Source organism: Mobula birostris, chromosome 11 (genome assembly GCF_030028105.1).
Source record: "Mobula birostris isolate sMobBir1 chromosome 11, sMobBir1.hap1, whole genome shotgun sequence".
In the NCBI taxonomy this organism is placed as follows: Eukaryota; Metazoa; Chordata; class Chondrichthyes; order Myliobatiformes; family Myliobatidae; genus Mobula; species Mobula birostris.
The window spans coordinates 32,699,777-32,715,726 of NC_092380.1; the positions used below are offsets into that span (position 1 = coordinate 32,699,777).

Here is a 15,950-nt window from a genome sequence, read left to right on the forward strand (position 1 = left end):
GCCTATTCTGCACTAAATAAAATAGAATATGTAAAAGCAAAGGGAAATAGGTTCTGAAGGAGCTGGTGGGAGTCACTGGTCCTCCCATCCCACAGGGTGCAGACAGGCTCTTTTGTGGGAGTCACTGGTCCTCCCATCCTGCAGGGGGCGTACAGTTCACTATGCAACGTACTATTTTCTACCTTCCTACCTTCCTTCACTCCAGTTACACCCCTTCGACGACACGAGCTCACATTTAAGATTCTCTTTCTGCATAAAATCCCGTAATCTAGTTAATTAATTGACATTTTTACCGCCCGAAAATGCCGAGCACGATGTATGCGCATGCGTAGCATCAACGACCGCCTTCTGGTGACGTCAGTGTTTTCCTTCGGTCGTCTCCGAACTGACTTCCGGTCTGGAGAGTTTTGCTCGGGGTGAGTACGACACTTGGTTAAAATCACTGATTTCATCTAAATAAACTGCTTAAAATTATGATCGGGGGGATTTATAGCGTGTTTCCCCCTCCAGAATATAATTTCAGTGATGATTTTAAATGAGGATTCGTCATAATCTAGAGGGAAAAAGGATTACGGTGGTAGGTCGGTACATTACAAACGTGTTAAACATAACACTAAATTAAGGTACTCAACGAAATAAAACATTACACCACTCGTGAAAGTTGAGAAAGGGATAAAGAAATATAGTCCAAGACAGTGTTAGAGTTGTTCAGGGCAGTTCAGGGACCTGTTGGCAGTGGGAAAGGAGCTGAGTTGAATCTCTAGGTGAAGCTCTTCAGGTTAGGGGTAGTAAATTGTGAGCATGCTACATTGCGCTGGAAGCAGGGTGACACTTGTGTCAATATCCATGAACACAAACAACACCTCTCACTATCTGTTTTTCATGTACATGTGACATAAGGATAATTGTAGAAAGGCAGATGAGCTCAGGGCATGGATCAGTACGTGGAATTATGCTGTTGTTGTCATCAGAAACATAGAAAACCTACAGCACAATACTGGCCCTTCGGCCCACAAAGTTGTGCCGAACATGTCCCTACCTTAGAAATTACTAGGCTTACCCACAGCCCTCTATTTTTCTAAGCTACATGTACCTATCCAAAAGTCTCTTTTCTTAAAATACTTTATTTTGGAAATTTTCAAAAAACAATAAAATCATCAAGGACATATAAGCTCAGACGTGTAAAAATAAAATAAGCAAAAAAAAAAGGGACATAACATTAGAGGGATGCCTGTTGTACAGAGCGCTCAAAAGTGCTAAACATTAAGTCTCGAATGAGGGCCGTGAGAGATTAACTGGGGGAAGGGGAATTGTTCATCTGCCCCCCGGCCTCGTCTAGGGAGGCAAGAAATGGATCTCAGACAGCTGAAAATTTTATAGTTGAATTGGTTCTCAAGAACCTGAGTGTCTCCATCTGTATGACTGAGATCATGTCAGCCATCCATCTCCGGAAGGAAGGGGAAGAGGGTGATTTCCATTCCCTCAAGATAAGTCTTTTGGCAACAGTCATCCCCAGCATCAGAGACTGTTGTATGGCTGTAGGGAAGCATAGGTGGATTGCGAACAGCCAAAGATGGCGAGACCAGCTTCCAAGGGCTAGGATCTTTTATAGGCCTTTGAGTACCAGTGGAATATTTTGGACCAAAATCCAGTCAGTGAAGGGCAAAACCAAAAGGTGTGTGACAATGTGGCCTCCGTCCCTTGACCTCTGTCACACATTGGCTAGACAGAAGGGTAAATCCTGTGCAACCTGAGTTTAGAATAGTGAAGACGTTGGATCAGTTGGTGTCTGCTGTTAACAGAGCAAGCCTGTATCATAGACAAACTCTTGTCCCAGACAGCTTCAGATAGTTCAATGCCCAATTCCCCTCTCCAGGCTTCCCTGATCTTCACAGTAGAGGCTATAGCACAACCATCAAACAAACGTACAAACTTAGAAACAAGATGCCTGGAGTCAGGAGAGTTCTTTAAGATATCAAAAAATATATGCTTCCCTGGAAGGATTTCAAAATTACAAATCTTGGATTGGATGTAGAGTCTAATTTGTAAGTAACAAGAAAAAGTGAATAAGGCAGCTCAAATTTCTCTTTCAGCAGACTAAATGTTGCAAGCTGTCCCTCTATGATCCTATCGTCTTCGATAAAAACTAGCTCCTTCTCCCTCCATGCATGGTAGGTTTTGTCTGACCATGAGGGTAGAAAGGAGTGATTGAATCAGATTTGTGTTTGTACAGAGGTCTCTGGTAGATTCAGAACACTCCTAATCTGATTTAGAATTCTGACGGAGATTTTCAAAACGAAACTTAGACTTTTTGAAGTCCCAGGCTTTTCTAACTTAGAGAACAGCATGGCTGGCAAGGAGGAGTTGACAAGAGTCAGACTCCATATATAGCCGCAAGGGGGCCCCAGGGGTTACGTTATCTAGAGCCCTAACATTGACAGCCCAGTAATAGTGTCTGAATACAGGTAATTCCAGCCCTCCTTCAGACTTGGGCTTTTGCAAATGAATTTTCGAAATCCTGTGGTTCTTTTAATTCCAGATGTAAGACAAAATTGTGGAGTCCAACTCTTTAAAGAAGGCTGATGTAAGAAAAATGGGGAGATTTTGACAGAGATAGAGAAACCTAGGAAGGGAAACCATTTTAATTGAATTTATACAACCAATCATGGACAGAGGTAGGGTTTTCCAACTTTATATATTCTGTTTAAGTTTTGAGATAAACTCCGCGAAGTTTAATACAGCACAATACAGACCCTCCGGCCCACAAAGTTGTGCCGAACATGTCCCTACCTTAGAAATTACTAGGCTTACCCATAGCCCTCCATTTTTCTAAGCTACATGTACCTATCCAAAAGTCTCTTAAAAGACCTTATTGTATCCGCCTCCACCACCGTTGCCAGCAGCCCATTCCACGCACTCACCACTCTCTGAGTAAAAAACTTACCCCTGACATCTCCTCTGTACCTACTCCCCAGCACCTTAAACCTGTGTTCTGTTGTGGCAACCATTTCCGCCCTGGGAAAAAGCCTCTGACTATCCACATGATCAATGCTTTCATCAATCATCATCTTATACACCTCTATTAGGTCACCTCTCATCCTCCGTCACTCCAAGGAGAAAAGGCCGAGTTTGCTCAACCTATTCTCATAAGGCATACTCCCCAATCCAGGCAACATCCTTGTAAATCTCCTCTGCACCCTTTCTATGGCTTCCACATCCTTGCTGTAGTGAGGCGACCAGAACTGAGGACAGTACTCCAAGTGGGGTCTGACCAGGGTCCTATATAGCTGCCTCATTACCTCTCAGCTCCTAAACTCAATCCCACGATTGATGAAGGCCAACACACCGTACACCTTCTTAACCACAGAGTCAACCTTAGTCAACAAAGTTTCATTAGTGAGACTGTTGCAAGGAGGGGCAGAGCTGGCAACTCAGTATTCTGGAGTTCTGTTTTAGGCGTGATAGAGTGGCGGGGGGGTGGGATTAAAGGGGAAGGGGTGGCTTTACTAGTCAGGGAAGACGTCACGGCAGTGCTCAGTCAGGACTGACTGGAGAACTCGTCTAGTGAAGCTTTATGATTGGAACTGAGGAATAAGAAAGGCATAACAACATTAAAGGGGTTGTATTGTAGATCAGCCAACAGTTGCAGAATTTTGAGGAACAAATCGCAGACTACTGCAAGAAACAGAAAATTGTGATAGGTGATTTTAACTTTCCACATATCGACTGGGATCCCATACTTAAAAGGACTAGATAGGATAGACTTTGTCAAATGTGTTCAGGACAGTTTCTTAATCGATACATAGAAGTCCCAATTAGAGGGAGTGCAATCTCCTTTTAGGGAATGAGACAGGACAGGTGACTGAAATTTGTGTAGGGGAACACTTGTATCTAGTGATCTTAATGCTGTTAGCTTCCAGGTGGTAATGGGAAAGGATAGTTGTGGCCCTCAGGTTGAGATACTAAATTGGAGAAAGGCCAGTTTCAATGGTGTCAGGAGGGATCTGGAAAGTGTGGATTGGGATGAGCTGCTTTCTGGCAGAGGTGTACTTGGTAAGTGGGAGGCCTTCAAAAATGAAATTTTGAGAGTACAAAACTTGTATGTGCCTGTCAGAATAACAGGGTTAGGGAATCTTGGATTTTGAGAGAGAATGAAATGCTGGTAAAGTTTAAAAAAAAGGAGGTGCACAGCAGGTATGAAGGAATGAGGTGTTTGTGGAGTATAAGACATTCCCTGTGTTGGAATAGGCTATAGCTCTTGCATCACAAGAGACTGCAGATGTTTGGGTCTGGAACAAAACATAATAGCTGAAGGAACACGGTCAATTGGGTAGTATTTGTGGAAGTAAAGGAATGGTCGCTGATTTGATTTGACCGAAACGATACTTTTCGCTGTACGTCTTGGTGTACACGTGACAAAGCAAATTTCTCTCTTTAAATGCAAGTGTTTTTAAATAAATTGAATCAGGAATTGGGGAGAACTTTGTCCTAATTTGGTACCTATAGGAGTGTTTGGGTCAAATTGCCTGGAGAGTGGAAAACACGGGAAAAGAGAACTCTGCTGCATGATTGGATCAGTTGAAGGACGTGCTGGCATGATTGGAGAGGGGCTGAATGGACTGATTGTTCCATTGCTATCTTTGCAAATGTACCTTTTCTGGCTAAACCCCCAGGCCGGTTGTGAGTGATGACAAGACATGGCAAGAACTGTACAGCTGGGGCTGTGTACACATACTACGAGAAGAAGAAAGATACAGGTACTTGACCACAGCAAAAGGGTCGGGCGGGGGGGGGGGTTTAAGAATGAAATAAGAGGTGATCTGTGTTCAAAGTAAATTTCATTATGTAAGCATATGTCATCAAATATTACTCTGAGATTCATTTCAAGTTCAAATGTGTGTGTGTAAATATATGTACACACTCGCACACACAACCAAACAAAACAACATTCCTCCAGACCACGGTGCACCCACAAACCCACTACACAAGACAAAATATTACCATAAATTAGTTCACAAAATACAATTTAAAATTTCTTATAGTGTGTGGAAAGTAAACAGCTTGCTGTCCTAGTGAGGAGACCTCAGTGGTGGCAGGGTATTTATTAGCCATTACCCAGTCTGGTGGTTCTCGTCCTGATGTTCCCGTACCACCTCCCTGACAATAGTGCATCAAAGAGGTTGTCGGATGGGTGGTGGGGACCTTCAACAATATTTGGGCCCTTTGTCTACAACACCCCCTGTAGATGTTTTTATTTTTTATTTTCACAGAGACTCACACTGATTTGAGTGCATTTCTATGTTACATTGACTATTTATCATATTTTATTATAAATTACTATGATTGCACATTGCACATTTAGACAAAGATGTAATGTAAAGATTTTTACTCATGTATATGTAGGATGTAAGAAATAAAGTCAATTCAATTGTAAAGGTAATTTATAGTAATTTATAATAAGTGTTATGTACAACAGGATAGTCAATATAATATAGAAATACAGTTGTATCAGCAGGAATTAATCAGTCTGATGGCCCAGTGGAAGAAGCTGGTCCAGAGCTTCTTGGGCCTGGCTTTTATGCTGCGGTACCGTTTCCTGGATAGTGGTAGCTGGAACAGTTTATGATTGGGATGACTCCGGTCCCCAATGATCCTATGGGCCCTTTTTACACACCTGTCTTTGTAAATGTCCTGAATACTGAGAAGTTCACATCTACAGATGCGCTGGGCTATCCGCACCACTCTCTGCAGAGCCCTGCAATTGAGGGAAGCACAGTTCCCATACGAGGCAGTGATGCAGTCAGTCAGAATGCTCTCAATTGTGCCCCGTAGAAAGTTCTTAGGATTTGGGGGCCCATACCAAATGTCTTCAACTGTCTGAGGTGAAAGTGGCACTGTTGTGCTTTTTTTCATCACACAGCCGTAATATGCAGACCATGTGAGATCCTCGGTGATGTGTATGCAGAGGAACTTAAAGCTGTTCACTCTCTCAATCCCAGATCCGTTGATGTCAATAGGGGTTAGGAATCCAGTGCTCCTGTAATTCCACGACAGTTACCGGACTCTTATTAATTTAAAATCTCAGACTGATGGGTTTTTGTTATTTGAAAGATACTGATAAAGGGAAAAGGTCAGGGGTAATGATGCTGCAGGGATTCTGCTGTGGTCCTAGTGACTGAGAATGTTCCTTTCTTCCTCACCCAGCTGTTTCCGGCTATGGGACACAGTCCTTGCGTCTTAGCAAGGATTCCATCAAGGACTTTGATTGCTGTTGTCTGTCCTTGCAGCCCTGCAGGGATCCTGTCATAACGTAAGTCTCCCTAATTTTCTATTCTTTGTCTTCTCTCCCTATTACTGTAGGTTGTGGACTCTGGGGCCCACTCCCCCAATTCCACACCCTACTTTCCTTCTCCCTGCTCCAGTTGTTTTCCCTTATTCCATCTGCCCCCTCAGTCGGGATCAGATGTAGAGCCCTAAGTACAGGCTCCACATCATGCCAACAATCATTTGTTGCTTTCAGATTAGAGATGTAGAGAGCATAAACTGGTGGTTTTACCAGCATTTGGTCTTTTGTGCCTCAGCCAGGTACTGTGTCAATATTGTCACAGTGTCTGCTTTTCACCATCAGCTCAGTTTGTGCTTTCAACACTCCAACCCTCTCTGTGTGAGAAAATTCTTCCTCCAATCCCTCTTGATACTTCCTATCCTCACCCCAAACTAGGGGTTCCCAACCTCTTTAATGCCATGAACCAATATCATTAAGCAAGGGTTTTGTGAACCCCAGGTTGGGAACCCTTGATGTAGAGTAACACTCACAAAGAGTGAGTCATTTGTTTGCTAATGTAATTGCTTCAGCACAACATTGGGGCCCATGGCTCTGTACTGATGCTTTACTTTTCTATCCCCTAATAAACCCTGCAAAACCCTTTTATTCTTGTGTTTACAGTCAACGCGTTAGTATTGTTTTATTGCATTCCTTAAATCCAATTGGACTGTTGCTCCTCATGTGACCCCTGGGGTGGTTCACTACTACAATAATATGAAGTGTTTATGTAGCCTCCAACCTGATGGCATGACAACACCTTATATTCCATTTGGGTGGCCTCCAAACTGATGGCACGAACATCGATTTCTCAAACTTCTGGTAATGCCACCCCCCTTCACCATTTCTCATTCCCTTTTCCCTCTCTCACTTTACCTCCTTCCCTCTGGTGCCCCACCCCCTTTATCTTTCTTCCATGGCCTTCTGTCTCTTTCACCAATCAAGTACCCAGCTCTTTACTTCATCCCTCCCCCTCCAGGTTTCACCTGTCACCTTGTGTATCTCTCTCCCCTCCCCTCACCTTTTAAACCTACTCCTCAGCTTTTTTTTCTCCAGTCCTGTAAAAGGGTTTTGGCCCAAAATGTTGACTATACTTTTTTCTACAGATGCTGCCTGGCCTGCTGAGTTCCTCCAGCATCTTGTGTGTGATGTTCCAATTTCCAGCATCTGCAGATTTTCTCTTGTTAAGGGAACACACTGAATAATTGCATATACATACTGTGATCACTAGGGGGCACACTGAACAATTATGTATACATACTGTGACCACTAGGGGGCACACCGAACAGTTACATATATATAGGTAACTACACTGCCTATAAAATGTATTCACCCCACTTGGAAGTTTTCATGTTTTATTGTTTTGCAAGATTGAAACACTGGATTTAAATTGGCCTTTTTTGACGCCAAAGGCATCTGTTAGTGTTGCGAGACCATGGATCTACGCCTGGAAGTCTTCACTCTCCAGGGCGCAGGCCTGGGCAAGGTTGTATGGAAGACCGGCAGTTGCCCATGCTGCAAGTCTCCCCTCTCCCCTCTCCACGACACCGATGTTGTCCAAGGGAAGGGCAAGGGCCGATACAGCTTGGCATCAGTGTCGTTGTCAGTGTGTGGTTCAGTGCCTTGCTCAAGGACGCAACACGCTGCCTTGGCTGGGGCTCGAACTCACGACCTTCAGGTCGCTAGTGGAATGCCTTAACCACTTAGCCATGTGCCCACATTTTTTGACACTATTCAACAGAAAAGAACTTTTTTTGTCAAAGTGGAAACAGATCCCTACAAAGTGATCTAAATTAATTACAGATATAAAACACAAAATAGTTGATTGCATAAGTATTCACTTCCTTTAATATGACATGCCAAATCATCACACATTAGGGGGGAATGTGCAAGAGTTGGCTATTCGGTCCCCTTGAACCTGCTGCAGCCAATCTAATGGCTTCACCCTTTCCCTACCTGATCCCCAAAGGTTGTTTAAAAAAAATGACGTATATTTTTGTCAATAATGGCTTTGAATTGTACTGTTCTATGTTCTATAGGGACTTTAAAGAGATGTTTAGATAGTCACATGAATGTGAGGGAAATGGAGAGAGATATAGACGTTGTATAGGAAGAAGAGATTAGCTTGGTTAATCATTTGTTTGCTAATTTAATTGCTTCAGCATAACATTGGGGCTCATGGCTCTGTACTGATGCTGTACTTTTCTACGTTCTAATAAACCCTGCAAAACCCTTTTATTCTTGTGTTCACAGTCAATGTGTTAGCACTGTTTTATTGCATTCCTTAAATCCAGTTGGACTGTTGCCTCTCATGTGACCCCTGGGGTGGTTCACTACTACAATGATTGACGGGCTTCCTCATCTGATCTGGCCTCACCCTCTCCAGTAGCAGAAGAACCCTACACTGTGGTCCTTCCCCACCAAGCCCTTGTGGTGGTCGCACTGAGCTTCAGTTCATCCTCAAAACGTGCTCCTGCACCCCGGACTGTACCAGTTGGCGGCATTCCTCAATGGGCATCTTGATTTGTTGGCAGATCAACAGTTTCGGAGTTTTGGGAAGACCAAAGATTGTCGTTCACTGAGTTGATGAGCTTCCAGCAGCACCTGATATCACCTCCTTGTGTATCCCTGGGAACAGCTTGTAGATGAAAGGGTTTCCTGTCTCACGGCTGCTCGGGGTGAACCGGAACACAGGCCTTTGCATCTTCAGTCTCTTCACAAACCCACAATTGCAAATTTGGCACTGGTCAGGTATTGCCCCTGTGTGCACTTCCGAATTGAAAAGCCTCCTTTGAATAGTGATAACTATCAGTAAATACCTGTGCAACGTACTTAGTCATACTAATGAATCTTTATTTCTGTTCTGTAGACCCGATGGCTACATATATGAAAAAGAAGCAATTCTTGAGTACATCTTGCATCAGAAAACTGAAATTGCCAAAAAGATAAAGGTAGATTTCCCTTCCTAATCTCATTTTAAAATTTATTTGTAGGTGAAGCGGACCAGGCCCTTCCAGCCCAATGAGCCGTGCTGCCCGGCAACCCACCTGTTTAACCCTAGCCTAATCACAGGATGATTTACAAAGACCAATTAACCTACTAACCAGTATGCCTTTGGTCTGTGGGAGGAAACCCACAGGGTTCTTGGGGAGCACATGCAAACTCCATACAGATGGTGCTGGAATTGAACCCCAAATTCCGACGTCCCGAGCTGTGATAGTGCCACCGCTGTTCTCTGCATCCCCAACTCCCTTGGGATATCATTCTTTCTCACTTCTAGGAGTGAGAAAGGCTGGAGTTCCCTCAGTACGGTAGTCTTGGTTCCTGATGCTTTTGCCATCCAAAGGTTCTTCAGAAGTCAAAAATAAGGCATAAAACCCGTTGCTTACAGTCATATTAAGTGTTACAGGAAGAAGTGAGAAGAAGCATGGGGAGAGAAAAAGACTAAAGAGTAGTTGTGGTCTTCTCATACCAGACCAGAGAGAACAGAAATTCCAACAGAATTCCATTGACAACAGTTAGACAATAAGATAGCCAGAGTCAAGTAATGTGCAATCTGTCACCGAAAGCAAGAATTTTCCAGAAAAATACAGTCAACTGTAACCACAGGATAACTCACTAAACAATTACATATATACAGGTGATTATATAAAGATATAAACAAGCATCGTCCATTCGTTACATGCCGTGTCGTATGCTGTAGGTGATCACGGTCTTTCCACAACTATGATTGTTCTTGGCATATTTTTCTGTAGAAGTGGTTTGCCATTGCCTTCTTCTGGGCAGAGTCTTTACAAGATGGGTGACCCCCCCCCCCCCAACCATTATCAATACTCTTCAGAGATAGTCTGCCTGGCATCACTGGTTGCATAACCAGGACGTGATATGCACCAGCTGTTCATACAACCATCCACCACCTGTACCCATGAGTTCATGTCCTGATCAGGAGGCTAAGCAGGTGCTACACCTGCCCAAGGGTGACCTTCAGGCTGACGCCTTGCATCTCCTTTGTAGAGACGTATCTCCACCCCGCCACCTACACAGACAAACATAAGAAAATTAAATTACAAGGAAGGAATAAGAGGAAAGCAGAATGGATCATAGGAGAAAGGGAAGGAGGAGGGGCACTATAGAGGGAGGTGGTGGGCAGGTAAGGAGAAGAGAAGGGGTGAGAGGGGAACCAGAATGGAAAAAGAAGATGGAGTGGGGGGAGAAATTACAGGAAGTTAGAGAAATCAATGATCCTGCCATCAGGTTGGAGGCTACCCAGAAAGAATATGAGGTGTTGTTCCTTCAGCCTGAGACTGGCCTCATTGTGACACTCACACAGGAGGCCATAGACTGATGTCAGAATGGCAGTGGGAGGTGGAATTACAATGAGTGGCCACCGGGAGATCCTGCCGTTTGTGGCAGAAGAAACTACCTTGGGTGCAAAAAAATACCAGCAGAGCACTGAGATGTTGTACATTGGCTTGCTGTCAAACTCCGTTTCTCAGCTGTGTCTACAGCTTTCTCAGTTCCCATCTCTCCTAAGACCATAAGACATAGCCATTTGACCCATCGAATCTGCTCTGCCATTTCATCGTGACTGATCCATTTCCCTTTCAGCCCCAATCTCTTGCCTTCTCCCAATATCCCTTCGTGCCCTGACCAATCAAAAATATCAACCTCTGCCTTAAATATACGTAAAGCCTTGGCCTCCACAGCTGCCTGTGGCAAAGAATTCCACAGATTCACCACTCTCTGGCTAAAGAAATTTCTTCTCATCTCCATTCTAAAAGGACGCCCCTCTACCCTGAGGCCCCTCTATCCTTTGGTCTTTGACTCTCCCACCTTATGAAACATCTTCTTCACATCCACTCTATCAAGGCCTTTCACCATTCCATAGGTTTCAATGAGGCAGCCCTCATTCTTCTGAATTCTAGTGAATAGAGTCGCAGAGACATCAAACGCTCTTCATATGATGAGCCATTCAATCCTGGAATCATTGTTGTGAACCTCCATTGAACCCTCTCCAGTTTCAAAATATCCTTTCTAAGATAAGGGGCCCAAATCTGCTCACAATACTCCAATTGAGGCCTCATCAGTTCTTTATAAAGTCTCAACATTACATCCTTGCTTTTATATTCTAATTATCTTGAAATGAATGCTAATATTGCTTTTGCCATCCTCACCACAGCCTTAACCTGCAAATTAACTTTAGAGAATTGTGCACAAGGACTCCCAAATCCCTTTGCACCCCAGTTTTTTGTATTTTCTCTCCATTTAGGAATGAGTCAACCCTTTCATTTCTTCTACCGAAGTGCATGATCATACATTTCCTGACACTGTATTCCAACTGCCATTTCTTTGCCCATTCTACTTATCTGTCTAGTAGAGGCCTTCTGTAGCCTCTCTACTTCCTCAAAACTACCTGCCCATCCACCTATCTTCATATTGTCTGCAAACTTTGAAACAAAGCCATCAATTCCATCATCCAAATCATTGACATGTAATGTAAAAAGAATTGGTCCCGACACAGACCTCTGTGAAACAACACTGACCACCGGCAACCAGTCAGAAAAGGCTCCCTTTATTCCCACTTTTTGCCTCCTGCCAATAACCCACTGCTTTATCCATGCTAGAATGTTGGCTGTAGTACCATGGGCTTGTAGATTGTTCAGCAGCCTCATGTGTAGCACCTTGTCAAAAGCCTTCTGAAAATCCAAGTACACTTAAACGAATTCTCCTTTGTCTATCCTGCTTGTTACTTCAAATAATTCCAATAGGTTTATCAGTCAAGAATTTCCCTTGAGGAAACCTTGCTGACTATGGCCTATTTTATCATGCGCCTCCAAGTACCCCAAAACCATGACCTTAATAATCGACCCCAAATTCTTCCCAACCACTGAGGTCAGACTAACTAGCCAATAGTTTCCTTCCTTCTGCCTCTCTCCCATCTTGAGTGACATTTGCAATTTTCCTGTTTTCCGGAACCGTTCTAGAATCTAGTGAACCTTGAAAGATAATTATTAACGGCGTCTATGATCTCTTGGCCTCCTCTTTCAGAACTCTGGGGTGTACACCATCTGGTCCAGTGACTTATCTACCTTCAGACCTTTCAGTTCCCAAGAACCTTCTCTCTAGTTACGGTAACTTGAGACATTTCATGCCTCCTGACACCTGGAACTTCCACCATACTACTAGTGTCTTCAACAGTGAAGATTGATGGAAAATACTTATTCAGTTCATCTGCTATTTAGTTGTCCCTCATTACTACCTCTCCAGCATCGTTTTCCAATGGTCTGATAGCCACTCTTGCCTTTCTTTTACACTATGTGTCTGAAGAAACTTTTGGTATCCTCTTTAATATTATTGGCTAGCTTACTCTCGTATTCCATCTTTATCTTAATGACCTTTTTTAGTTGCCTGCTGTTAGTTTTTTAAAGCTTCCCAATCCTCTAACTTCCCACTTATTTTTGCTCGATTTTATGCCCTCTCTTTGGCTTTTATGTTGGCTTTGACTTTTCTTGTTAGCCACAGTTGTGTCATCTTTCCTTTAGAATACTTCTTCCTCTTTAGGGTATATATATCCTGTGCCTTCTGAATTGCTCCCAGAAATTCCAGCCATTGGTTCTCTGCCGTCATCCCTGCCAGTGTTCTTTTCCAATCATTTCTGGCCAACTTCTCTTTCGTGCCTCTGTAATTCCCTTTACTCCATTGTAATACTGATACGTCTGACTTTAGCTTCTCCTTCTCACATTTCAGGGTGAATTCAATCATGCTTGGTCCAAACAAGCAGAGTTCACTGCCAAGAAGGCCCACCAGTGCCTTTACTTCCTGAGAAAACTAAAGAAATTTGGCATGTCCCCTAAAACCCTCACTAATTTTTATAGATGCACCGTAGAAAGCATTCTCCTAGGGTGCATCACAACCTGGTATGGAAGTTGTCCTGTCCAAGACCGAAAGAAGCTGCAGAAGATCGTGAACATGGCGCAGCACATCACAGAAACCAATCTTCCGTCCGTGGACTCACTTTACACCACACGCTGTCGGAGCAGTGCTGCCAGGATAATCAAGGACACGACCCACCCGGCCAACACACCTTTCGTCCCTCTTCCCTCCGGGAGAAGGTTCAGGAGCTTGAATACTCGTACGGCCAGATTTGGGAACAGCTTCTTTCCAACTGTGATAAGACTGCTGAACGGATCCTGACCCGGATCTGGGCCGTACCCTCCAAGTATCCGGACCTGCCTCTCAGTTTTTCTGCACTACCTTACTTCCCATTTTTCTATTTTCTATTTATGATTTATAATTTAAATTTTTAATATTTACTAATTTTAACTATTTTTATTATTTTAAATATTTAATATTTGTAATCCAGGGAGTGTGAAGCGCAGAATCAAATATCGCTGTGATGATTGTACGTTCTAGTACCAATTGTTTGGCGACAATAAAGTATAAAGTATTATGATCACATGGCCCTAAGGGTTCTTTAGCCTTAAGCTCTCTAATCCATTCTGGTTCATTACACAACACCCAATCCAGAATAGCTGATCTCTGGAGGACTCAACCACGAGCTGCTCTAAAAAGCATCTCATAGGCATTCTAGAAATTTCCCCTCCTGTAATCCAGCACCAGCCTGATGTTCCCAATCTACCTGCATATTGAAGCCCCCATGACATTGCCCTTTTGGCAGCAATTTCTATCGCACATTGTAATTGGTAGGCCACGTCCTTCCTGCTGTCTGGAGGTTTGTATACAACTGCCATCAGGGTCTTTTTACCCTTGCAGTTCCTTAGTCCTACCCACAACAATTCAACACCTTCTGACTCTATATCACCTCTTTCTAATGATTTTTTATTTTTTTACCATCAGAGCAATGTTACCCCCTTTGCCTTCTTGCCTATCCTTTCGATACAATGTGTATCCTGGGACATTAGGCTCCCAGCTATAATCTTCTTTCAGCCATGATTCAGTGATGTTTACAACATCATACATGCCAATCAGCAACTGAGCTGCAAGTTCATCTATCTTATTCTGTACACTGCATGCACTCAGATACAACATCTTCAGTCCTGTAGTCACTCTTTTCGATTTAGTCCACCTTTTTACGTTGTAACTCATCCTGTTTACTGCAATTTTGCCCTATCAACAGCCACTCCTCACTACACATTGCCTCTGTAAACCAGCTACCTCATCTTCAGTATTATTATCTGCCTTTCCAACCATAATTCTAGCTTTTAAGTATAGGCAACTCAGGACACTAGTTGCACCATGTTCAACCTTTTGATTCCTAACTTTGTCTGAGATCTTACCAACATCTGCCTCCACAATCTCTCCACTAGCAGTTCTAGCACTCTGGTTCCCAACCCCCTGCAACTCTAGTTTAAATCCTTCCATGCAGCACCAGCAAACCTTCCCACTAGAATATTAGTCCCCTTCCAATTCAGGTGCAAATAGTCCCTTCTGTACGGGTCCCACCTTCCCTGGAAGAGAGCCCAATGATCCAAAAATCTTATGTCCTCCCTCCTACACTAACTCCTTAGCCACATATTAAACTGTATAATCTTCCCAGTTCTGGCCTCAGTAGCACGTGGCACAGGTAGCAATCCTGAGATCGCACTGGAGGCCCTGCCCTTTAACTTAGCACCTAACTCCCTGAACTCCCAATGCAGAACCTTGTCGCTCATCCTCCCCATATCATTGGTACCTACATGGATCACGATCTCTGGCTCTTCACCGTCTCAGTTCAGAATGCAGAGGACTCTTTCCAGGATATCCCTGACCCTGGCACCTGGAAGTCAACTTGCCATCTGGGAATCTCATTCTCGCCCACAGAGCTTCCTGTCTGACTAACGAGTCCCCCATCACTGTAGCGTGCCACTTCTTCCCCCGCCCCTTCCCTTCCAAGCCACAGAGGCCGACGGTGCCAGCTATCCCGACCACCATGGCTTTCCTCAACTAGGTCATCTCCCCGATAGTACCCAAAGTGATATACCTGTTGTTGAGGAGTATGGCCACAGGGGTACTCTGCAATGGCTCTTTAACCCCTTTTCCCTTCCTGACTGTCACCCAGTTTCCTGTGTCATACACCTCGGATGTAACTACCTCCCTACGTCTCTAACCTATCACCCTTTCAGCCTCCTGAATGATCCAGAGTTCATTCAGTTCCAGCTGCAACTCTGTACATGGTTTATTAGAAGCTGCAGCTGGATGCACTTCTCGCAGTTGTAGTCGTCATGGACACTGGAGGTCTCCCTTCCTTCCCACATTTCTCAAGAGGAGCATTGCACTATCCTGTCTGTCAAATGTACTGGCCTAGCTGAGCAGATAAAAAGAAGACAAGGAAAAAACTTGGGCAGCACACATCAAAGTTGCTGGTGAACGCAGCAGGCCAGGCAGCATCTCTAGGAAGACGTACAGTCGACGTTTCAGGCCGAGACCCTTCGTCAGGACTAACTGAAGGAAGAGCTAGTAAGAGCTTTGAAAGGGGGAGGGGGAGATCCAAAAGAAAAAACCTGAGCTTTTCTTTCCTTTGCTTTCTCTGACTGAAGCCTTTTTTTGCTGAAGCCTGAGGAACTAAAGCCTTAAGATCACCTCTCTGACTAGGTCCACTCAGATGACAGCTGCTGCGCTTACCCCTGCC

General features: G+C 43.9%; 1 protein-coding gene across 2 annotated transcripts in view; it reads left to right on the top strand.

The window, feature by feature from the left end:
• Positions 1-312: 312 nt before the first annotated feature.
• The window catches only part of nosip (nitric oxide synthase interacting protein), a 32,843-nt gene continuing 17,205 nt past the window's right edge, over positions 313-15,950 (top strand). The window contains exons 1-4 of one of the 2 annotated variants that reach the window (XM_072272064.1): positions 313-416; positions 4,674-4,757; positions 6,205-6,310; positions 9,192-9,273. In XM_072272064.1, the coding sequence (XP_072128165.1) occupies positions 4,688-4,757; positions 6,205-6,310; positions 9,192-9,273 (258 nt within the window). In that variant the 5' untranslated portion in view covers positions 313-416; positions 4,674-4,687. Of the gene's footprint in view, positions 417-2,560; positions 2,676-4,673; positions 4,758-6,204; positions 6,311-9,191; positions 9,274-15,950 lie in introns of those variants that run through there. The other variant, XM_072272065.1, reaches the window with a different exon arrangement.